The 25870-nt window shown below is 39.4% G+C and overlaps 1 protein-coding gene across 13 annotated transcripts in view; it reads right to left on the reverse strand.

The window, feature by feature from the left end:
* Positions 1-25870, reverse strand: part of camk2d2 (calcium/calmodulin-dependent protein kinase (CaM kinase) II delta 2) — a 46316-nt gene that overhangs the window by 19714 nt on the left and 732 nt on the right. For all 13 annotated transcript variants that reach the window (XM_026170896.2, XM_026170890.2, XM_026170894.2 and 10 more), the window contains 4 exons: positions 23147-23241; positions 4443-4502; positions 1333-1387; positions 167-232 (listed from right to left, as the gene is read on the reverse strand). In XM_026170896.2, the coding sequence (XP_026026681.1) occupies positions 167-232; positions 1333-1387; positions 4443-4502; positions 23147-23241 (276 nt within the window). The remainder of the gene's footprint in view (positions 1-166; positions 233-1332; positions 1388-4442; positions 4503-23146; positions 23242-25870) is intronic.

The raw sequence follows: 25870 nt of genomic DNA on the forward strand, positions 1-25870 counted from the left end.
AAATAACTCCGAGATCCCTGAGACAAGGTAACTATATCACACCTCTGAGACAACCATATGTGAGACACACAAACACACATATAGGCACACACAGTTGTTCTTTCGGGTAACAGACAGAGATGCATAATGGCTGCTTTGCTCAGCAGCGTGTGTGTGTATGTGTTACCTGGCATCAGCCTCACTGTAGTACTCCCGGGCTACTATATCTTCAAACAACTCTCCTCCTGTCACCCTGGGAAGAGAGAATGAGATCATTATTTAGTGTATTCATGATTCTGGCTGTCATGAAAACTGAAACAGACTTGTCATTTTTTCTATGGACTCAATTACAAAAATCACTGGCAACTTCAACTATTACACCTCGGTAGTATCGACTCTGTACCCCTTTTTGCCATCAGTGCTGCCTTAATTCTGTCAGCTGTACAATCATCATGTGAATATCCCATTCCACCAAATACCAGTGGTGTTTTACTGGACCTGGTGACAGTGAACGCCCTTCATTGTCAAGTTCAAGAAACGAGTTTGAGATTATATTAACAGGGTGTGTTATCCTGTTGGAAGCAGCCATCAGAGGATGGACACATTGTGGTCATAAATGGATAAATTGTTTAGCAAAGATACTTAGCTGGGTTTCGCATTTATATCAGTTGATACTCGGGGGGCCTTGCTGATGCTGCTCAAGGGATAGCTTCTCTTTTTCGGACCATTCTCTGTAAACCCAATAGATGGTTTTGTGGCAAGATCTCAGCAGTTTCTGAAATTCTAAGATCAATAACTGTGCCATGTTGAAAGCCACTTGAATCATCTTTCAGACCTTTGCATTAACAAGCAGCTGAACAATCTGAGAAGCTTCTTCAGAACTGAAGAAGCTTCTCAGATGAGAGGTGAAACATCTTCAAGCAACTTAAAGAAGTCCAGACACTATTCTTTGAAAGCTCCTTTGACTACGATGACCTGGATGACTGAGAACCTTCACAGACAGCTGAATAATGCTATACTGGAATGTGGAACGTTCCAAACGAAAATAAGAAAAAAAATGTTTGCAAGTAACTCACCAAATTACAGTAACTGGCTATTAGCATTCTAACAAAAGGGTGCCATAATAATTGCCATAATAATTCTTTAACATAGTGGACTCTAATATAATTGGGTATTTACAGATATCTTGTTTGAATGTGTTTAACCCTGAATTTTTTTCCCCTCCAGTGGTCATGGCTTTCAGAGTAAAAACTGAGCTTCTTCTATACAGGGTGTTAACATTAATAAGAGATAGTATATAAAAATTGGTATGGTGAAGAGAATTGACAGAATGTGTGAATGAGTGTTACTCACAGATCAAACACCAGATAGTGGAAACCCTCTTCTGATATGCTGTCATGGAGTCTTACTGTGGAGGAGCGCAAAAAAAAAAAAGGAGAGAAAAGTGTGACAGAGAAAAGAAAAATCAGCCAACAGAAACAGACCAGCAGTGTGCAGCGGTGTCAACAAAGTTACAATATAACACTTAAAACATCTCAGAACATGTTACTAATAATAGATGACTTCTAAGTTTTCATAGTAAAGCTGTCAATAGTGATGGCTGTCGTTTGATGAAATCTCGCTTTCCCATAATAAAACCTAAATTATTTTGGAAGTAGCTATATGTCTATGAAAATCTTTACAATACTAAAAATAAATTCAGTAAAATTATAATTCACATCACGGCAATTATGACACCCAGTTACGTCAATTGAAGGTTACTAGAACTAATATTGAATCATGTGCAACTTTGCCAAAACAATGTCAGACTCTGTAGTTGGGACCACATGTTCTCCTTAAATTGCTGGCAGGAAACCTGTTCTTGGTAGGAGAGACGGCATCCATCCCACTTTGGATGGAGCAGCTCTCATTTCTAGAAATCTGGCCAAATTTATTAAACCCCCTAAGTCGTGACTATCCAGAGTTGGGACCAGGAAGCAGAGTTGCACTGTTACATGCCTCTCTGCAGCTTCTCTCCTCCCATCCCATCCCATCCCCCCCCCCCCCCCCTGAAAATACCATCTCTTTAGAGAGTGTGTCAACTCCCAAACAGTAAAAAAAACAAACTAAAAAGGAGCAAAAAATGACTTAACACAAAAAAATGACAAAGAAAGAACAATACAGTATCCACATTTTCACTGCTATGCAGATGACACACAACTTTATCTATCAATGAAGTCAGATAACACACACCAATTATTTTAAACTGCAGGAATGTCTTAAAGACATACATATCTGGATGTCCTCAAATTTTTGCTTTTAAATTCAGATAAAACTGAGGTTATTTTACTCGGCCCTGAAAATCTTAGGAATATGGTATGTAACCAGATACTTACTCTGGATGGCATTACCTTGGCCTCCAGTAACACTGTGAGGAACTCTGGAGTCATTTTTGACCAGGACATGTCCTTCAATGCATATATTAAACAAATATGTAGAACTGCTTTCTTCCATTTGCGCAATATCTCTAAAATTAGAAATATCCTGTCTCAGAGTGACCCTGAAAAACTAGTTCATACATTTATTACCTCTAGGCTGGACTACTGTAATTCATTATTATCAGGATGTCCTAAAAACTTCCTGAAAAGCCTTCAGTTAATCCAAAATGCTACAGCAAGAGTGCTGACAGGGACTAGAAAGAGAGAGCATATTTCTCCTATATTGGCTTCCCTTCATTGGCTCCCTGTTAAATCCAGAATTGAATTCACAATCCTGCTCCTCACATACAAGGTCTTAAATAGTCAGTCCCCATCCATCCATCATCCATCTTCATCCGCTTTATCCGAGGCCGGGTCGCGGGGGCAGCAGCCTAAGCAGAGAGGCCCAGACCTCCCTTTCCCCAGCCACCTCCTCCAGCTTATCCGGGGGAACACCAAGGCGTTCCCAGGCCAGCCGAGAGATATAATCTCTCCAGCGTGTCGTGGGTCTGCCCCGGGGCCTCCTCCCGGTGGGACATGCCAGCTCACCCAGGAGGCGCCCAGGAGGCATCCTTGTCAGATGCCCGAACCACCTCAACTGGCTCCTTTCGATGTGGAGGAGCAGCAGCTCTGCTCTGAGCCCCTCCTGGATGGCCGAATTTCTCACCCTATCTCTAAGGGAGAGGCCAGCCACCCTTCGGAGGAAGCTCATTTCTGCCGCTTGTATCCGCGATCTCGTTCTTTCGGTCACTACCCACAGCTCGTGGCCATAGGTGAGGGTAGGGACGTAAATCGACCGGTAAATTGAGAGCTTCGCTTTTACACTCAGCTCCCTCTTCACCACGACGGACCGGTGCAGCATCCGCATCACTGCAGCCGCAGTCAGTCCCCATCTTATCTTAATGACCTTGTAGTACCATATCACCCCATTAGAGCAGCTCATTCTCGCACTGCAGGTTTACTTGTTGTTCCTAGAGTATTTAAAAGTAGAATGGGAGGGAGAGCCTTCAGTTTTCAAGCCCCTCTTCTATGGAACCAGCTTCCAGTTTGGATTCGAGAGACAGACACTATCTCTACTTTTAAGATTAGGCTTAAAACTTTCCTTTTTTTTAGCTAAAGCATATAGTTAGGGCTGGACCAGGTGACCCTGAATCCTCCCTTGGTTATGCTGCAATAGGCGTAGGCTGCTGGTGGTTTCCCATGATGTACTGAGTATTTCTTCTTCAGTCACCTTTCTCACTCACTATGGCCTCAGTAGACCTCTCTGCATAGAATCATACTTTTATCCTGTCTTCCTTCACTCTCCTCAACCAGTCACGGCAGACAACCACCCCTTCTCTGAGCCTGGTTTTGCCGGAGGTAAACTGTTACTGTTAGAAAGTAAAGCATTACTACACTGCGTTTCAATATTAGGAAATTAGAAGAGTTTGACTTATATTATATATTATTGTCTTGATTTCAAAGCCACAGGATCAAAAACCTAACGCCATTGTTGCTCTCAAAATTTCAAATAGCAAGTACATCTCAGAAAACTACAAAGAAATTATTAGAGAAATATGAAACAACAGCAGTGAAGGGAAGAAAGAGCATGTGTCTATAAATGTGAAAACAAAGGAGGAGAGACCACTTCTTTCAGAGGTTTAATGAGAGGGGTGTAAAGGTTTAGAGAGCAGGTGTACGGCTAGTGTATCTTTTTGATGACTCAGCTGCAAGAGCACACAGGTGCAGCATAATCATTACATACCGTACTAGAACACATACACACACACACACACACACACACACACACACAAACACACTTGGTTTCGTGGTCTCTCCTCCTTTCTCTCTCGTAACTGTGTCTAGAACATGAATATCCCTAGCAGAAATCAGTAGAGACCTGAAAAGACCTGTTTTAATTTGCACAAGTGTGTGTGTGTGTGTGTGTGTGTGTGTGTGTGTGTGTGTGTGTGTGTGTGTGTGTGTGTGTGTGTGTGTGTGTATTCCGAGATTTAGGACACAGCTCACCGATGTTGGGGTGCTTCAATAAACGACAAATCCTCGCCTCTCTCTCCAGCTTTTGATGATCTAAAAGAAAAATAGAGGAGACACAAACACAGAGATGGGTTATTTTAATGCTACTCATGATTCCCTCCTGTGATTGGCTTTATAAATAATAGAACGTGAAGTTGGATGCAACTTAGTTTTGACTCAGTGGAGGACACATTGCAGTATTTGGTTGTCAGCGTGTGTTGTGTCTGTCTGTCTGTCTGTCTGTCTGTCTGTCTGTCTGTGTGTGTGTGTGTGTGTGTGTGTGTGTGTGTGCGCGCGCGCGCACGCGCGCTGGCATGGTGTCAGCCGGCTCTTTTCCTTATCAGAACTGAAATGCTTGACAAAAATAATGTGACCTGATATGTGCTCGGTAATATGCCACAAACAGGCAGGCGGCAGTGAACAACAAACACAGTGAACGGCCACAGAGGATTCATATTGACCTCTCGCGTCGGGCTCAGCATAAGCTCCTCCAATGTACTTTTAGGTCCTCTTTGGTGCCCTGAGGGAAATCTGAAATCTGTATTCCCAAAATATACACTGTGCTGCAGTTTTGCAGATGTATCATACAATAGATTTATACAGTAATCCTTTTGAATGTTTAAAAGAAAATCTCATACCGTTTTTTTCTTCATGTTTTTAATTAAAATTTGTGTTAAACAATTAATCTGGATAGAATATGTTAAAATTATTTATTTTCTACCCCCTTTTTTCAGACAAAGGGTATTTTGAAATAATATATAATCAGTAATACAAAAACAGCTATGTAATTCTGTATTACACCAATGATGAGATTTAATCAGAAACTTTATGATATTTGTAGATTTCTACATCACTGTAATGAAGTGCTTTAGGTTAAAATAAACTGTGACTTTTTTTTTCCACACACACAGTAATATTATGCATACCATAAAACGATTTCACTCATATTCCGAAACCTTAAAGAAGTATATGCTCTACGGCAGTGACTATAATGTTCCACCTAAATACAACATCAGCTTTTGGTGAGCTTGTTTTAATAGTGGACCCTTAACTGATGCTGGGAGAACATGTACATGCTTCTTTACATGAAATCCACCAAATTTTATGCGGGGGGGAAAAGACGGTTTTTGGGAAGCAAAGAATAGAACAGCAGCAGGTATTAGATACTGCAATCTAACTGTACTGCAACAAAAATCCCAGACAGGCAATATGGCAACCCAGACAGCATAACATATCTCTCCTCGTTGAGGCTCAGACTGATTTTATCTGACTTAGCAAACATGAAGTGACACTCAAATCTCTCTGTCAGAAGAAACCCAATGTCCAGTGACTCTGATTCAGAATAAGTGAGTCATTGCAATGAGTAAGACAATCCAGTGCTGAGGCGACCCATTTCAGCTTTGCCTCAGGACAGGAGGGAGAGAGAGAGAGAGCAGGAGGTTCTACATTTTTCCAAAATAAAATAGGACGCCTATTTTTCACTATCTGCCTCCTTCTTCTTCTCTTCTTGGTGCTATGGAAACTGTGGGCTCAGTGCAGCACAGAGGCAAGACCAGCAAAGAACACTAGGCTGCTTGTTCTCATTATAGGTCCAGGTATCTGTTTGTTTCGTGTCAGTGTAACGCACCTATAGGAAAACAATAGGCAAGCACAACAACAAAGCTAGTGAGCTTTAAATGAGACGGACCTTGGCGTGCACTCAAATATGCAGCAAAATGCCAGTATAAAACATATTATGACAGAAAAGTACTTATCCCCAAAGAAAGGTGACAAAGATGTTTGTCAGCCCTAGTGACAAAGTTTAATCCAGAATAAAATATATAGCATGAGCAGACAAAACTACAAAAAAAAGAATGTTTAAAGGCAAAAGAAGAAGAGATAAAATGATGAAACTACAAAAAGGTCTACAATGAATTGATCTGATTACTGTTGCAAAAAAGCTTTCTCGTCCATCAGCCCAAGCATTAATTACCAAGAACAGCCACAATTAACTTCATTAACTTAAAAAATGCTGTTTCTTTTCTTTCAACAGTCATATTGGCTCCAGAGGCGGTGATGAAACTGTGTAAAAACTTCCGAAAGGACTTGCATGCCTTCCTGCATGCAGAATTTCTTGCAGCTCTTCTGTGTGGCTCCAAGTCTGCCATAATGCCCCTGAGAACATGCCAATTTCAATTTTGCTGAAGCATACTGCCGGCTGTAGAGACAAGCATAACAGCACAGAAGCCCACAAACAGCGCCAGAAACAAGGGCAGCCTAGCCATTACTGCATGATTAGCAGGATTCTCTGAGCAAGGTCACTAATCTCTCCATCTCTGTCTTTGCCTTATTATGTTGCTGAATGGCACATCCTTTTGTGTCAGTATAACACAAAACACATTTTGTCTTCCCTTTGCCAATATTGAGAGAATCATTACTCACAAATATCTAATTTTCACATTTGCATTTTCTGCTACATTAAGTAATTGTTTTTTTGTTTAGTTTTTTATAATACACCTGTGTTTACAGTACATCACTTAAGTCTACTAGCATCATAGCGTATTTTACACTGGTACAACAGCCAATTTGCTGTTCTTAAGGAATTTAACGGACTACTTTTCATTGTACTTTGCTTTATCAACATTGTTAAATTCCAGTAAAATAAAACAATACCCATAGTTTTAAGTATGTTTGCAGAACTTTTGTTAAAATGATAGTATGCACAATGCATTAATGCCATTATGTAACCATTATATTACAATTAACACACAATCTAGTGTTATTCTTTGTACACTAAGCAATAAAGTTATCTGACCTAATTATACCATACCTAGTAGCAATACTGAGGACATGGTTTAGGAAAGACTGCAGCACGTTTTCAGACCTCAAAAAAAAAAATCAAACTCTGAAAATGATTTGAACCATTCTTCCATAATGCTCCATAATAGGTGGTCATGTTTGGCTGTGCCAGGGTGGTTGTATTTTTTTATTTTTTTTATTTGCAGTATTCATCGACTGTACTCTGTTATATGACAGCCTCGCTCCCTTTTTTCATCATTTTCCACCTCCACTTTTCTTTCTGTCTCTCTCCTCTCTCTCCCTCCTCCACAGGTAGTCCACCTCCTAGTCGGCTGGACATCTGTTGTCTAGCAACTCACGCACCAATCAGAGCGTCAGGCCTCTCCTCTCCTCTGCAGTGGAACCAGCCTTGAATGCAAATAGCAGATATTGAGAGTTCACACACAACTTTAAAACTCTGCAGAAATACAGTTAGAGCTATGTATGCTTATTTCCTAACTTAAACACGTCTAGTCTTGTAGATGAGGATGGAAAGTCAGAAATTGAGCTTTACAGATTCTGTAATGCAACAGTTGAGTCTCAAGATGCTTATGTACACAGAAAAAGTGCAGATAGTCTAAGGATTGATGAGTAGTGAACATTTGTCTGCAAAGGATGCGTTCATTTAGATAATATATTTTTTTGATAATATTAAAACTGTAGCTTTTTATTGGAAACCTCAGCAGCTACAAGATTAGAGAAAAATGCAACAACAAACACATGCAAAAGAGCTTAAGCATAACAAAGTTCTGTTCGTTCTGAAAAAGTGATACATGAATTTGTGACTTCCAGATTAGATTATTGTAACTCGCTGTACTCTGGACTCCAACTTGCTCACCTCCAAAGATTATAGCTCGTTCAGAATGCTGCGACTCGTCTCCTAACCGGAACTAGAAAGTTTGGCTCTATTACTCCAGTGCTCTCTGACTTCCATTGGCTGCCTATTAAAGTTCTGCTGCTTACTTTCAAATGCCTAAACAACCTTACCCCTGACTATCTCACCGACCTCCTCAGTCTCTATACTCCCAACTGTTCTTTACGATCTTCCAGTCAGTTACTTCTGGCCCAGCCCAGGCACCGTTTGAAGACTAGGGGTGATCGTGCTTTTGCCTCTATAGCACCAAACCTCTGGAATAGTCTTCCTGCTACCGTTCGTGCCTCTGACTCCATTCAATTCTTTAAAGCACGCTTGAAAACTTACCTATTCAACCTGGCTTTTTCCGGTTCACTAATTCTCAACGCACATTAATTGCTGTATCGCTACTCATTTCTCTGAATTATCATGATCTCTCCCTATCTCTACTTACTGCTTTTTGTTTGTTTTCTATACTTTCTCTATTTTACCTTGTTTTAATGACTTACTGTTCAGTGTAATCATTTACCGTTATTTTTACTGTGAAGCACTTTGGTGTACCCCCTGGTTTTAAATGTGCTATATAAATAAAATTGTATTGCATTGTACTGTACTGTAGTATGCCGTTGATTTTAGCAGAAAATCAAACCTTAATGTCAAACATCTTCAGTGTTGAGGGACTGCAGACAGTAACTGTAGAATGAGACAGTCCACAAGATTACTTGGTTTTCCTTTGAGAGCTTGTTTCTCATTTTTGCAAGCTTCATACAAGTTAACAGGATTGGAGCACAAAAGTGCACGAGCACAGGTGTGACTGCCTGCACTGGCATAACAGCGTGTTTTTATTTTTTAATGCATGAGTAAATCGCATTTTACCCATTCACTCTTCAGACTGTAGCTGCAAAAAAAGCTGACTCTCAAAATGTCGCAAACAATCAGTTATGACTGGCTGCAAAGCCTCACAATACTCAACTCTGCTTGCGCAAGCTTGAGTCCTGCTGTCACAGACACTAGTGAGAGTAATTTTGCTTATGTGGTTAAAACTGAAGCAACTGTGCCAACAAATGTGAATGTGCGGTCAGCTGTTTTCATTCAACCCTGTCTGGACCTTTTCTTGGCTTGATCTGGGCTGACCGTCTCTAAGTGTCCAAGTATGAGTGCTTCTCTGTCTGGCACAATAAAGACCACGATGATTGATAACTTCATTTAAAGTATACAAAAACATACCTATTCTTTTTTGTTCTCTTTTACTTTTATTATTTTAACTGTCATAATTTGTCTTTAATTAGCTGTGGTGTGAGAAAAAAATACAGCTACTTTGTTTGTAATGGCTGAAAAGTAGCCGTGTTCCTCTTCAATACCAAATGCACTTCTTTGTCTCATAAAACAATCCAACAAATTTGTTATATTTTTCCATGGCACAGTGCAATAGCCACAAAAAGATTGAAATATCTATTTAAGGTATTTACAACAGAAACAGTATCTTAAAAGTTTGTGGTGAGTATGTATTGCTATAGGTATAGATTTAACCTCCCCAAATGTAGAGTGATGCAAGGAGACTTTCAGTCAGCTCCTTTTCAGTCTACAGAAAAATACTGACTTGTTGTATTAGTCACTTCATAAATCTTAATGTCGTAAATAATCAATTTTCTATCATTAGCATTCCAAGTATGCTGCTCAGATTAGGCCTCCTACGCTTTGCACCATTTTAGAACAGATCACAAGTTACTTCTTTCAAAAGTCCATCCATCCATTTGCTTCTCCTTTTCAGGGTCGCGGGGGGTGCTGGAGCGTATCCCAGCTGTCATAGGGCGAGAGGCGGGGTACACCCTGGACAGCTCGCCAGTCTGTCGCAGGGCCAACACACAGAGACAGACAATCATTCGCGCTCGCATTCACACCTATGGGCAATTTGGAATTATCAATTAACCTATCCCCACAAACTGCATGTCTTTGGACTGTGGGAGGAAGCCGGAGTACCTGGAGGGAACCCATGCAAACACGGGGAGAACATGCAAACTCCACACAGAAAGACCCCGGCCTGATGCTGTGCGCCAACAGTGCAAACCACGGTGCCACCGTGCTGCCAAGTGAATGTATAAATATGCTAATTTGTTACTAGGGAATGTACAGAAACACAGCTCTTCAACCTGGACAAAGTGGGGACTGGCTGATAACCAGTTTGTCTGCTGTGTTGTGCATTTGCTCATTTTCTGTAATCTCCAGGTTTCTATTAGTAAAGGGTATGACTGTAAACCAAAGAGTTATAATAATAATAATAATAATAATAATAATAATAATAATGGATTGCATTTATATAGCGCTTTTCGAGAACCTCAAAGCGCTTTACAATTCCACTATTCATTCACTCTCACATTCATACACTGGTGGAGGCAGCTACAGTTGTAGCCACAGCTGCCCTGGGGCAGACTGACAGAAGCGAGGCTGCCATATCGCGCCATCGGCCCCTCTGGCCAACACCAGTAGGCAAGTAGGGTAAAGTGTCTTGCCCAAGGACACAACGACCTGGACAGAGAGCCCAGGGATCGAACCGGCGACCTTCCGGTTACAGATGCGATTCCCAACCCCCTGAGCCACGGTCGCCATGTGTTCTTTCATTCTGAGTTGTTCTTTCTGTTCCATTACCTGTACACTTCAGTTGCTTGAGTTGTGTATTATTATTCCTTACGTTAAATGGACACAGTTGCAAGTTGGAAAGAACCAACCGTTAGCAGTAGGTTGCAGTGGGTTGCTGGGGTAAATACGATCGACAGGTTAGCAAGTATCATTTGATGAATTGTTTCCAAAGTGATTAGTAAAAATCCCACTGAACCTACAGTAAAGGCACAAAAACATTTGCAACAGCAAGCCCATCTTCAGTTCACCCAGCTGCAGACCCCAGTGAACCTCCACCTCTACCCCACTTTGTTTCTTTCCACTGCTGCTTCTTTCTTTTTCAGTCTGTGTCTGAAGTGTCACATCTGCAACCGCACTGCAGCAGTATAGTGCTCTCTCTGTGAGTGTCTTTATAGTTTGATATCCTGCAAGTCCAACACAAGCAAATTTTGGGACAACATAACACGTCCAAACATTTTTATTAAAACTAAATAAATAAATAAAAACATTTTAAAAAGAAGGTAAAGAGGTCAGCTTTGAAACTAAAAAGCTAAATAGAGCCATCTTCACAGCAACAGAAGCAGACTGAGAACATGGCATGAATCTTTAAGTGAAATCATTCTGTGCTTAGTTTTATTATTATTGTTATTTTTTTTTAGTTTTTTACATCCTCGATGTTTTTGCATCCATGGTGACAACAACTATAATTTCAATTTCCAAATGATGAACTATTACTTCTTGATATGTAACATTTCTGTTTTCTGTATAAAGTATGAGGTAATTTTACTTTCATTACATGTAGATCTGTAGTTAATGTTACTACTGACTTCAGTGTTAAGCGGTGACTTAATTAACAGGCTAGTATTGACAGTCTGACCTTTATGTCATAGTAAAACCACAGCACTAGTGGCTACATGTAAAGAGTGTAGTATCTATTACAAGGGAGGAAAAGAAAAGAAAAGACTTATTTAACATTTGGCTCATACATAGTTTTGGCCTACAAAGAATATTTCCAGTATAGTGTGCCTGTGTAAGAGTGCAAAATGCAAATGAGGAAAAAAATAATGGAAGGCATCCATGACAATTGTTATGTTTTTTTTGTGTTTTTTTTACATTTTATCCTTCAAAATAAATTATTGTAGGCGCTTTTATGTAAAAAACCAAACAAACAAACAAAACTGATATGTGAAAACACATTTTCTGTTTAAATTAGGTATCATGCATGTTTGGGAAGCTAAAAGGTCACTTGAGTGGTCTTTCATCAAATGTGACTCAGACTCCAGTTTTGCATGGTGACTCTCCAACTTTATCAGTAGCTGATAGGCCAAGTATGAAAAGCAGCACACTGGCTGACCTGTTCTTTCCAAAGTATATATTGCCAGTCATCAGGGGAGCTAATATCAAAATATTTTTGGAAGTGGGTTGAACAGAAAATGGCTCCTAAGCTAAAAAAAGAACCAATACTAGCTAACTCTAGCTTTGTACCAAAAAAAGAGTCATGAATAAGTAGTGATGCAGTTATCGATGATAATATGCCAGTTTATAATGGAAATAACATCCTTAAGACTAATTTCTTATATTTGCAATGATCATTACAAATATCTGGGGAATTTATACATATGTCCTGCCTTACTGGCTAAAAATATTGCTGTTACCAGTATAAAATATGCTAATTCTATATACCAGTCAACAATAACAAATTCTGATAATCAATTAAAAACTTAGGTAATCAATTAAGTAAAAATTCCAAATTTTGTTGGTTATAGCTCTTTGGATGTTTTGAGTGTTGGTCAGAAAAATGAGCAGCTGAAACCATCCTCTGGAAATGCCAATACATATTCAATTAACCCTATTAAACAATCAATAGTTTAACCACCAACGACGACAAACGTTTTCTGAAGTCTTAACGCTGATACAGACGCAAATGTTCAAACCACACACAAATGTACACACACAGACAGCGACACACCGCAACGGGGTCCTGGAATTGCGCTGCTCCATTTAATTAAGAGTTTTAATTAAAAAGATGTAGTGGAGTGAATGTAACATCCTCTGCTGCCAGCGGCTAAGTAGTCCTCTTCCATACCGTTCCCAGGGATCTAATGAAACCATCCAGGATGCTGAGACACCGTCACCCTCTGTTAGTTTGCAATAGAGGAAGAATTAAGAAACTGATAACTCCCTGGCTTTCTCTTCTGAAGAGAAACAAAAGGTGGCTGGTGTCAAGAGATAAAACTGCCCCAAGAGTCTTGTAACATACGGTAATGTCCGCATTTATCTTATACACTGTAATGCAGCGATATACCACACACACATTAGACTGATGTGTAAAAGTGGTTTAATCTGAGCTGCATTTTCTGAAAACACCTCAACAAGGAGAGACTCTCAAAATACTAGTTATAATCACAGACAAAGACCCCATTTTATTGCAGCAATCAAGCCCTACTGTGCTGCACATTCTTTATTTTGATTACAGCTACAGTACTGCGGTAGGAATTGTGTCCTGCAGCTCAGGAGAACTGGCAGCACCAAGGTACCAAAATACACAGTACAAAAGATTCAACTTGAGAATTTCATTTTTGCAACAAGAACAGGAATAATATAACCTGACCTGTTATTTAAGAAACAGAAAAGCCCCATGGAAAAAAATTATACATTTTATAAAATACAAATTAAACAGAAAAGTTGCAGCTCTCCATTTGCAATGCATGTCATATGATCAAGCTTTGTAAGAAATATATTAGTAAATATAAATACATGAATGGGTGTGCAGGTACATATGTGCAATCTGTGTGAACCATGAAACAGCATAAAAAGATTAGTCAACACTTAAAATTCTTTAATACAACTACCAGACCTAATTTATTCTGCATTTCTCTGCAATGCCTCCAATACACCCACAGAGAACTTGACTGAACCATCCAGTTTTCCAGTTTTTATTAGCTAGGGAAGCAATAGTTTTAATGTAGAAGAGAAGCAATTTAATGGAGCTACTTTTTTTCTGGGGGAAAAAACACTGGAATGTCTTTTTTTCTAGTTTTAATTTTGGAACAAAGTGCAACAAGTATCTTGTGGGAAAATTGCATTACAAAGTAAAGAACTCGAGTCACTTGGGGAAAACCAAGCCAGGCCATGCACTGCAGACTCTCCAGTTAGACATGCCAGGAGCAGACTGGAGGCAGATGTTGTAGGAGTGTTTAGCTTATTTTAGAGTTTAGAAATGTGTTAACATAGAATGTAGAACTATTGTAGAGACATTGACACTGCCCTCAATGTAATAAAGGCCTCATTGTGTTGTGAACTTAGGAGTAGATTGTAGGAGACCCCTCCCCCACTTGAACTGTGAAAGTAAAACAGAGAGGAGTTAATGCTGAGTGGAAATTCCCCAGAGAATGTTTGGGTGGGGGGTCTCAACATTTGTAACTGGATAACTGTGGTCTGGAAGGGAGATGGGTTTTATGACCTAGGGAGTCACCTACACCCACAGTGTTTTAACTGTCACGCACACACATCCACACGCACACTCACACACGAGCACTCACATAGACACGTGGGAACGCGCACATGTAGGCATTCATGTGCTTGTGCACATAGACACAGACACAGAGTTTGCAGCACACCGTGGGGGGTTTTATGATAGAGTCGCCCCTACAAAACTGTGTTTCACAGACAAAGGAGTGAAGATTTGGAGAGGGACACACCGGCCTCGTCTTCCCTTCTAGAAGTGCATGCTTAAATGAAGATGAATAAAGATGAATAAAGGTTTTGTGAAATGACTACTGAGTTCCGGTGCCGTCTCTGGATGCCTCGACGAATAAAAGAACCGGGGTAAAACTGATTTCGCAACAATGTCTGGACCACTTGAACTGCCTTTTCAATGTGGAGGAGCAATTCCTCTACTATGAGACCTTCCACTGACTGAACTCCTCACTCTATCTCCAAGAGTGAGCCCAGAGATGTCAAAATCATCACAGCGAAATGCAAATTGTGTCTGGGTGATAAGTATTTCCAGGCTGTGAAGTGCTCCACTTCAAACTGAAAAAGCACCTGCAAGTTAAGCATGGCTTAACACAACACTGCTGATGAGGCCTACTGAAGACAATAACAATGCAGGACCTATAGTTCAGACGCAGTCATGGCTAGCATTTAGTGTGGCTAAAATTGCCACTTCAAAGGAAACTGCTGGTTAAGTGATGTAGTAGATGCTTCTGCTCAACTGTCTATGCAATGAGGCAGTGTCAATACACTCATGACAGATGTACAGTTTTCTATGCCAAAAGTAGAAAATGCATTTGCAACTTTGCAGCTGTGCTAATCCATCTATGAAGTGACATCATTTTGAACTACAATGCACACTTTTACATATTTTATTATGAATTTTGTCTTCTAAGATTGTTTAAATACATTTATGTCTGTGACAATCTAATCAATATTCAATTTGTCAATGTTGAAATCATTTGGTACATGGCCGATGACTAAATGGTCATAAATATGTTCAGTGTCACACAACAGCTCTTTGTAGGAAGTAGGACAGTAACAATATGAACCGTACACAGTTTACCTGCAGCAGGAGTTCAGACTAAATATTCTAAGACTCTGAGAAAGTAAGAAAAAAAATTAACATATAAAAGCACAGAGAAAAGGAGGGAGGTAGGCGATGCATTCAAATGTAATCTAATCTGTAACTAAGAATACCCTTGCTTTGTTGCACACATTGTACTGAACATTTTTTTAACCTTAAGTCAAAATTTTGTGATTTTAAAAGAGTGAGAGCTGCATCACTTATTTTTCACTTTCACTGAATGCATACATTGAATTTAATGGACAAAGTTGGTTCACGTTTCACATCTGCAAATCTAGAGCAGACTCTGTGCTGATGACTGCCATCAGTCTAATGTCTATTCATAGTGGTAGGACACATTTGAATAATAAGGTCCATGATACAGTATGTGGCAGACGGCTCTGTAAGAAATTTGGCATAATGCATCAAATTAATTTGATAACTTGATGCATTATTATACAGGAAAAAATATTTTTAAAACTAAGACTTAAAGTGGGATCTACAAACACACATTTGCTGTCCAGTACTTTGTTAATTTGCCAAACAGCTAAACACTAGGGGTGCAACGATATTCGTATCGATATTGAACCGTTCGATACAGTGCTTTCGGTTCGGTACGCATATGTATCGAACAATACAACATTTGTAATTTATTTTATCAACTTTCCTTCTGACAATGCTGTCTGTGTGGAGCGCTCAGTGAATCTGCGTTCGACTACTCCGCCTAGGCTGCACTGTCGAGCGCAGATCCACTGAGTGCTCCACACAGACAGCATCGTCAGAAGGAAGCGCGCAGGGCACCTCCCCCACCCTCATTCAGATCTGGCGTTTGGAATTATTTTGGTTTTCATGTGACGTATGACCCTGAAGGTAAGCGAGTCATGGACTAAAGTAAAACAGTATGTTGGATGTGCCACGCAATGCTCAATTACATGGGTGGGAACTAGTGTGTTAGCGCAGTTAGCTCGTTAACGTGTTGGCCGTCTAGCCCCATGCAAGGGGCGATCGGCGGTAGCTCGTTAACGGAGATTTGCCGTGTTGTGGTGTTAAGGTCATTTCAACGAGATTAACCTGAAAGCACTAGTGGGAACACAACGAATATGACTGCACATTTACGCCGACATCATCCTAGTGCAAAGACAAAAACAACAAGCATGCTACTAACTTTAGCCGAGTCATTTAGACAGCTGTTAGCACATGATTCTCCTTATGCTGCTGAGAATATAGCCCAGAAGAAGCGGATAGTATAGCTTTTATTTTGGAAAGAGACATTTCTCTGTAATAAACTCTCTTTTCCAAAGATGAGTGATTCCTCAATCAGATACAGGGCTTGCAATATCGCTAGCCTGACGTCCTGGGGCTAGCGATTTTTTCAGTCGGGCTACCCTGCCTGTCGGGCTATTGTAGAAAGGAAAAATATATGTCAATGCTTTTGCATTCTTTCAGAAATGTAGCTGGGTAATTATGTCATTGGCATCGGTGAGCCACTGTCAATATGTGACATATTGAAATCGCGTTTGAATTTGCGCTTGTTTTTTTGCTTTCACTTTGCAATCGCGCGAACTGTGTATAGAGAGCGACAGCACTGATCTGTGAGTGATGATAATTTGCGCACCAATTCCTCTGACATCGTCTTATTAATCGTTAGCTTACTACGCAAACATGACAAGTGAAATCTCCCGCAGCTTAAACATGTGAGAGGTTGATCGTGCAGAGAATCGCTGAGCTTATGTGAGTGAGTGTGTAAAAGCATTTCAGTTCTGCTGAGCCAAACAAGACAGGTCAGGGTGAAGAAGTGACAGCCAAAGAAAAGCTTACCACAAAACGGAGAAGTTATGACAAATCAGACTATAAGGCAAAAAGAAAGTGCAGCTTTATGGTTTCATGGACAAAATAATTTCTGTGGCTGCAATATGACGAGCTAAATAACCAGGGCTGCACATAAGTGGTCCGCAGGTGCGCATTCGCTGTCAAAATAAAAAACACGCACAAGGGTTAGGGTTAAATTTAAAAACTGTACTTTTGAGTTAAAATATATATTTATAATTTTAATAAATGACAAATTAAAAAGGCATGAACATTTTTTTTGTATCGAAAAAATATCGAACCGTGACACCAAAGTATCGAACCGAACCGTGAATTTTGTGTATCGTTGCACCCCTACTAAACACTCACAAAAAACAGAAAAAAAGAATATTTTCAATACTGAGTGTATGTCAGGGTGTGAGAGCACAAGCAATATATTTTTAGCCTTTGAGTACCCAGTGAGTCATGTGATCCCCTTCTTCTGACTGATCCCTCCTTCCTTTCCTTCTCTCCTGCGTGCATATCTGTGTATCTTAACCACAGTCCTCTCCCCTTTCTCTCTGTTTTTAGTCCTACAGACCTATTGATTAATTTCTTTTTTTTATTATTATGATTATTTTTGTCAAATGGCTCAGCTGTCTCTTTATTGTCATCTCCTCACATATAGTACAGACTTTCGTCAAACATGTGCCAGGTGAAAGAAGATAGAAGAAGATAAACCACCATCTCTAATTTGCTGGAAATGATTTCCAGATTCACAGCCCATCTCCTTATCACCATGCCATGCTCAAAACAATGCAATGAGCATACTGGGGTATCAATCAATACTTAAAAATTTTCTAAAATTTCTATATCAACAAAGCTGAAAGCACACAACCCCTGATTAGCTTGAGTGCCAAATTCTGTATTTTTTAAAGATACCAACCAATTGCATTGGTATTAATGAGTACCAATTCTCACTAAATCAATTGGTTTCAAATTTCAAAACATCTGAGTTAGAGGAAGAAAGACAGCGAGACAGTGTGATGTCACTCCTACAACATTTTCAAGTACAATGATGGTGGTGTCAGCAAGGAGACAAAAGTAATCTCAGGGGTGGTTACACTTTTCAAAATGCAATGCAGACGACAGACTCTGCAACATAGCATTTTTGTACTGGCTACAGTAACACTTCTTTTGAAATCACCATGCTGTGCACATTTAAAGAACACGTTTTGTGAGATTGTATGTCTGAAAAAATAGTATGTAATCACAACCAATAATAGTATAACGTTACTATTTAGTACAGTCGTTCACAAACAGTGTCACATGACAGACATTGTCAGTGACCAAGGCAGTGTGCAAATGGTTATAGATACATAACAAAATATATCAACTGGGAAGTATGGACTTATTTTGTAATATATAATTTATTGTTTTAAAACAAGAATATGATAATTGAGTATCATAACATTTAATGTTTGCAATTTAACTATTAGCAGTTAATTGATAGCACCATTAGCTGTCTGTTAAGTTATGATTAAGGCAGCGGCTAATTGCTATGACTAATAATAAATTAATAACATTAACATGGAGAAATAGGCATCAAAGATTATCAATCCTGCCAGTATGTAGCCTTAATACAGGCTCCTGGTAATTTAACAGGATCACATTCTCTTTTGTCTAAAAACTGTCATGTTTCTCTGAAAGTACCAGAACGAAGGTGAGAAAAGTCTGCACCAAGTAGAAACAAAGGCAGTCTACCTTTCCAACTCTGTTTGATCAGCAATGACAATACTTTGGGGTTTTTTGCACTACCTAAAAGAATCTTAAATTTGTTTGTTTGTATTATGCTAATCTATATATTTTTTAACCAACTTTTAGTTTAATTTTTTTTGTCATTTTTCCTCTGATATCAAAACTGGCATTGAATATTAAGTATTTACTTGGATATCAGTATCGACAACCCAAGAGCACATCTTTTAAAAATTACAAACCAACACAACTAGGCAAGCTTTTAGCTATGAGAAATACAGAATGCACAAACACACACTTAAATACTGACTGACCATCTTCTCTATCTCACTCTGATTTTCTGTCTCTCTCCCTCTGCTTCCTTTCCTTTTCTTCCATTCTGTTTCTCCACTCTTATTCACTAACTCATCTGCTGCTCTAAATCAAATGCTGCATAATCAGGACTGCAGATTTTAGGAATCTGGCTGGTTCAATAGGCCCACCACTTGTGTGCCTACTTAACTAGAAGCAGCAAACACACACGCAGTGCCTTGATCTGCCTGCATTCCAGACACCAATCCTATCCTAAACCCCTTTCAATTATATATAATCACACACACACGCATGCACTTGCATACACAAACACAGAGAACAGAAGAGAGGAGTAGGGGGAAGGTCATGATCCTGCCAGAGAAAAGGGAATCAGAGTTGCAATTCTAGGGCTTATCGCGGAAAGAGGGTAAGTCCATATTTGACACGCCAGCATGCAGAGTATATAAACCTCTATATGAACACACATAAGAAAGAGGAAGGGCAAGTACGTATGCACTTCGAGACCCACATGCACAAGTGGTGAGATAATTCTTTGCAGTATTTTTGGAAAATCTGTCCACGCAAGTGTCAAGACACTGATCCGTCTCCCAAGGTGTCTATTACAAACACTACACTCAGCAACGTGCAAAAGACTGTTAGGATATGGAGGAGAAGATAGAGATATGCTGCAATAGATAGATGGATTGACAGATAGAGCACATACTAACCTTCTTAGTTACTATTCAGTCAGTACTCACACATTTAAATATTACATTTTGGGTAAGAATTCGATGAGCATTTTAATTTAAGACTTTAAGAACTGAGAAATAACTGAGTATAACACTAAACATTTAATGTGCACTGTGTAACATATAATATACATTTTATGGAAATGAACAGCACCAGTAAATGCATAATGAAAAATGTAGCAACAACAATCCAGGAGACTGTCTATCTAATATTGAGCATATTCTATCTGAGTGAGCACCTATGTGGCTAGTTTTGGCATGTTTCAAATGGCAATATGTAGATCAACTTGTTATTATGATATTTCAAGAAAATCAGGTTGGTTGAGTCATTTGCTTACAGTTGAGTTACACAACACCAGGTGCTAGTGTTTTTTTCTTTTACTTTTTTTTTGGTTGGTCGGTTTTTAGGTAGTATAGCATCATCAGAGGGCATCTTGCTCTCAGACATGCCCGGGGTTGTCTCATTCTTGTGCGCACTAGGGAATGCAAATGCATGGGGTTGCTCTAGCAGTGATATTACAATATGACAGTCTTACATCATGTATGAGATACAAACTGGTATGGTTTTAAGTCACTGAATGTGAAGAGAAGTGATTGTCTGTAGTGTTTGCATGTCATCTGGAAATGATACAATTCTTGGATTTCCTTTGAAATTACTATCTAATAACAGTAGGCACCAATTTTAAATGTTATATATTGACAGCATGATATGGCAGCAAAACTGTCATTAAAAATTATGTGTCAATACTGTTTTGTGTTGCCTGTCTGCTACCTGCCTTTATGTAAACCAACAACATCCTGCACCTTTCCGTACGCCTTCCTGGTCGAAGAAGTGTAAAATATAACTTCTGTAGTCATCATCAAAGTATTTACTATTAGCTAACGATGACAAGTGGTTTGACTTGCGGGCAAATGTTATAGAACTATTCCTTTAGTAAAAGGTAGTAGCAAACACTAAACACCTCACGAGACATAAAACACAATTATTGTCATACAATCAACAAACAACCAAAAGAAAAAGCGCATATTCCCCAGAAATTGTTCCCCATCGCGTTTTATGGAACAATATTATTTTTGCAGATGGTTAAGTCTCAGCTCATTTTCAATACTTCATTCTCTATTTAATCTAATGTAATGATTCATAGTATATAAAATCACATTTTTGTAGTGTGGTTGTGAATAAGGACCACAAATCTTCAAATAAACGTTTTTTAATGAGCTCAGGAACACAGTATATCAAATATATATTTATTTTTTAAATGACAGCTGTCTGCACTGTCTGACATGGTAAACCGTCAATATCTACTGAGGGATTCAAAATATTAATTAAAAATGCAAAACAGCTGATTAAAGTTTATTCTGTCAACCCTGTGAGTTCACATACATGTTATTCTGAAAGAGCTGCTGGGTTCTTAATTTGTTAAACTTGTTTTATTAAACCAGAGATGGCAACAGCTGATGTCCTCTGTCCATTATCAAGGCTTTCTGCAAAAGAAGTTATGAAAAACTTTTTTCACACTACACTATAACTCCTTACACCTTGCATGTTTGCAAAGGTGGTTATGTAAGGAAAACTTGTACTTGTTCTGATTCTGTAGGCGCAAGCAACCAGAAAAAGCTGCTGGGCCCTTAACTGACGATCTCAGGCTATTGTTAACAGAACAAGACCATGTCTTCAAAACACTGGCCCTGTACAGATTTTAGTAGCATTGTAGTGAAGTGGGCTTAATCCTGCTTCCAGAGACAATAGCAAACTGTGGCCACAAGATGGCAGTAATAGAGAGGACAGATGCAAATGGGCATGAAAATAAAAAAGAACTCAAAATAAATATATAAACATGTCCTTTTTAAGATTTCATTAGACAACTGCTACTTCCCTTGCTTGCTTAGTAAGTGATATGGATATGGTGACACAGACAGAATGGTTTCTGGTTTCTTTAGTCCCGTTTTGAAATCTTGAGATGAGTGTTTTCACTGTCACCATCTTAGCTTAAGAAAACTAGATGTAACAAGCAAGAGCGGGACTTACTACATAAGTCATCTGCCAGTGACCATACTACAGATAATCCTGCATTTTGAAACACAGTATGACCAAGATTTACAAAAGTGTTTACAGAGGTTAAATCAGAAAACTGTTTACACAGGTTTATATGTGTTATGGGTAGACACCAAGATACATCTATCTTAAATTTGAGGCAGCCCCCAATGAGAGTGCAGGATATCACTGATTGGCATATCACATGACAGTAAATACATCATTGGGGCACCCAGGCAACCGTATCTGGAAAGTCTGAAAGTAACTAGCTGTCAGCTCCAAAGTGTGTCCAACAAGCAGTTTACTTCCAGTGAGTTGCTTTTATCCTTCAACAACCAATCAAAACTTAGTGCCTCTTCTGATTTACTTAGGGGTGGTCCTAAGCAACAGACCACACATTTGATTCATCACAGTCAAAATGTACACAAATATAACATGTGCACTCCAGTCAGTTTAATTTCAAGTAAATTATTGCAAACTAAATTGTAGTTTGGAAAGAATGTTTCACATATACATAAATCTGACATTTTCTGTAGTAGACAGCAGTCACTGATTATCACAAACAAGCACACTGCAACAAAATCTATTGGCTGAAGAAATGGAACTGTAAAAGCACAACACATCACTGGATAGTAATCACAGATAGACTCTTAATGGCTCCTGGGTCACATATGTGGCCGCGCATGCATACGTTTGTGAGCGTGTATGTTTGCATCCCAAGCCTGAGGCAACCAGGCCAGCAGCTACAATTACAGTGATGGATATGAAAGAACTGGGTCGGCTTCACAAGAGATCTGCCCCTGGGACAACAAGACCAGCCAGAGCCCTGAATCAATAAGGAACACACTCACACGGACGCACATACGTACACACAAGGTTGTATGGGACAAACATTTGCATAGAAACTAGAGGACAAATATGAAAGCCATAAAAGGAGGGAGAACTGTACATCACAAAAAGTGCAACAGAACAATTACAGCATGACACATCACTTGACACGTATTCAGTTGTTTTTTTCTACAAACATAGAAAACATAACTATCCAAAATGCAGATGAGTCTCTTCCCTTCTGTGTGACTGTCTGTCAGTCACTCACTGAGTTTAATCAGATGCACACAAACATGTGTCCTAAAGCCTGTTTCAGAGTGAGCAATGCTCAGCTCATAGGTCAGTAACACTCAGGGAATGTTTCAGCTTGTGTTGTTGTATGTGCTTGAAAATGTTTGTGGTTCCTACCTCTGGCAGATAGCTTCTTAGTGTTGATGATTTTGGCAGCATACTCCTGACCAGATGAGATCTTTACGCACCTCCTGACCACAGAGAAGGCGCCCCTAAAATGGACATGCACACAAAAATACTTAGGGTTTTTATTCTCAACAGGTAAAAATAAGAGATATAATCCATACCAGTCAACATACAACAAAACAAGTTCAGAAAAATTGAGCTTAATTTTAAAAGACTAGCTTGAGTGAGCCTATGAATGTCAGCCAGATACCCTGAAAAAGGCTGCAAATATATCTGACTAAAATAATCTTGCTTTATTAAAAATCCAGCTGACGTTATAGTTAAGTTAATTAAACAATAGTGAAATTTCAATGTAAATTAGTTAGTAGTACTAAGTCTAGGTGCAGCAGTAACTCACTCTCACACACCACACCTGCAGTACACGTTCCCTAAACCGTCACACCCGTTAGCACCTGCAGACATGCCAACTAGCCTTCTTTTGTTTCAGTCACGTGCTGCTCTGGAGTTTCAGGCACATGTATGAAGATCAAAAAACTAGGTCAGCTATATTTGAAGGAGAGGAGCAGAGTGCTGCATCTCTCATCTGTAAATGCAGCCAAGGAGTGGTCCACCTGCCTCAGATCTGCTCAGCACTGCAGCCATGCCTGCGGCTTTGCTACTCAAGCTTTTTCTCTGTCTATCTATGCTTTTTCTTAACAATAAAATGTTCTCCTTCGTACCAAACCTCCTGTCTAATTCCATATAACATCAGAGACGTCAGTAAGAGTCAGTAAGAAGTAAGTAAGTATTGCCAAGATGATGCTGAGAATAGCCATTATCTCAAAAGAACTCTGGCCTTTCACTTAATTTAGTGCTAATTGTACATCATGTGATTTGATGAAATCAGTTTTACAAGAAAGAGCTGACTCTTGTCTTTGGTGTGTTTAATGACTGGCTGTTGAGTATATAGTGATGTGTACCATAAACATGTTATCTAACATCCTCTTGAGAGCGCAGCCTGCCACTAAAGCTTACCTCTAATTTATAGGGATTTGTTGAAGGAAATGATCATAGCATGACATGTTACATAAGAATTTTAGTTGACTGTCCAGTATGGTTAAGTCGCGTGGCACTATTGCACGCATATGTCAAGTGCATCTATACAGTCCTGCGGGACAAAATATACAGTAGCTGCAGAGTGAAACTGCCTGCAGTTACTAAATTCAGAGAAAATAAAAGGCAATAGCAGAAATGCGGTTCTGGGTTAAACACTGAACACTTTCCCATGATATTTTGGGTTCTTCAAAATATATAGTTCCAAATATAAATGTAATATACTGTTGGTCTCTGGTATGGACCATCTTATTGTGTAACTATGTAAAAATGCTTAACAAAGATGAAAATTGTCTTGGTGAAGAAATGCTCAGATAGGAGTTTCTATGTCACTGAAGTTCACAGAAGATAGTAAACGGATATAAGACTTCTACCATCAATGACAGGATAGTGCTTTTGATTTAAAATGTATTTTTGTTATTGAACTGAAATGTTTATATGTATCATTCCAATCATCCCAATCACAACGCACTTTTTTGCAAATGACGTCACCATTTTTTATATTAAATTTTTTTTTTCTTTACCTGAAAATCGATGTAAATCCAATTCATGGGTGTAAAATAACAGACTGTTATACTTTATATGCAGCTTAAAACTAACAGACATTAAAGCAAACTTAAATCCTTTCTGTGATGGCTTACACAGCAAAAGATGCTTGAACAGGAAGGGGATATACATACTTTTTTTTTTTTATGCAGTCCAATAGATAAACTGTGACAGGCACGTGTGGTCCTTTAACAGCCAAATCTGAGTTGTTGTGGGGTTTTTTTGCCATATTCCCTTTACTAACTTGTCTAATGGAACGCTATCATTGTATTGTAAACAGACAGTAGAGAGATGTCTAATGCCTGTGTGGGTGAAACTGTGCTTAAAGTATCAGTGAGTTAAATGGTAATATGAAAGCAATACGGGTGCATTATTAATGCCAGATGGTGTAAGATGAATACTGCAGAGGATCATAATTGAAGGGAGCTGTGGCTTCGGTGGAGACTTGAAATCCAGGTTTCCTTTCAGTGATCAACTCTTCCAGTAAAAATACTCGGTGAGAGCTACTGGGAGGACATTCTTATACAGTTTTTGCTGTCAGTAAAATTCAACGCTGGTTTCAGACATCTTGAACTGTGTACACTGACTACTGGGTGCCGACCAGACTGCAGGTCAGTCAGCTGCATGACCACAAACATACACACACATATATTTTCATATAAACCAAGCCAGCCACCTTAAAAACATATACATATGTGTGCACAGGTATGCAGGTACGTGGATCTTTCTTTCACACCTCTCGCTCTCTCTCTCTCAATGGTGAGGAATTCCCTGCCTGGGTCTAAGAGTGATCACGGTTCGGTTGCTTGGCTGTGGAGTGTGTCATCTCCATCTCGCCTACATGGTCTGCTGTCGCATTACTGAGTGTGTATTTCTGTCACGAGGGAAGAGGAGGAGGAGGAGGAGGGCTTTGGAATGGGGGGGGTCGAGGCAGAAAGGGAGGGGTGTTTTAGCAAATCTCAGGCTTTCACCCACAGTAATGCATCTTTCCCTGGTTTCGCTTTTCAAAGAAAAAAAAAGGTCCTCGCCCTGCTGTGGAACCTCTAAGGTCGAGGCATCAAAGACTGCACAGGATAG

The sequence above is a fragment of the Astatotilapia calliptera genome, chromosome 6 (assembly GCF_964374335.1).
Source record: "Astatotilapia calliptera chromosome 6, fAstCal68.1, whole genome shotgun sequence".
NCBI lineage: Eukaryota > Metazoa > Chordata > Actinopteri > Cichliformes > Cichlidae > Astatotilapia > Astatotilapia calliptera.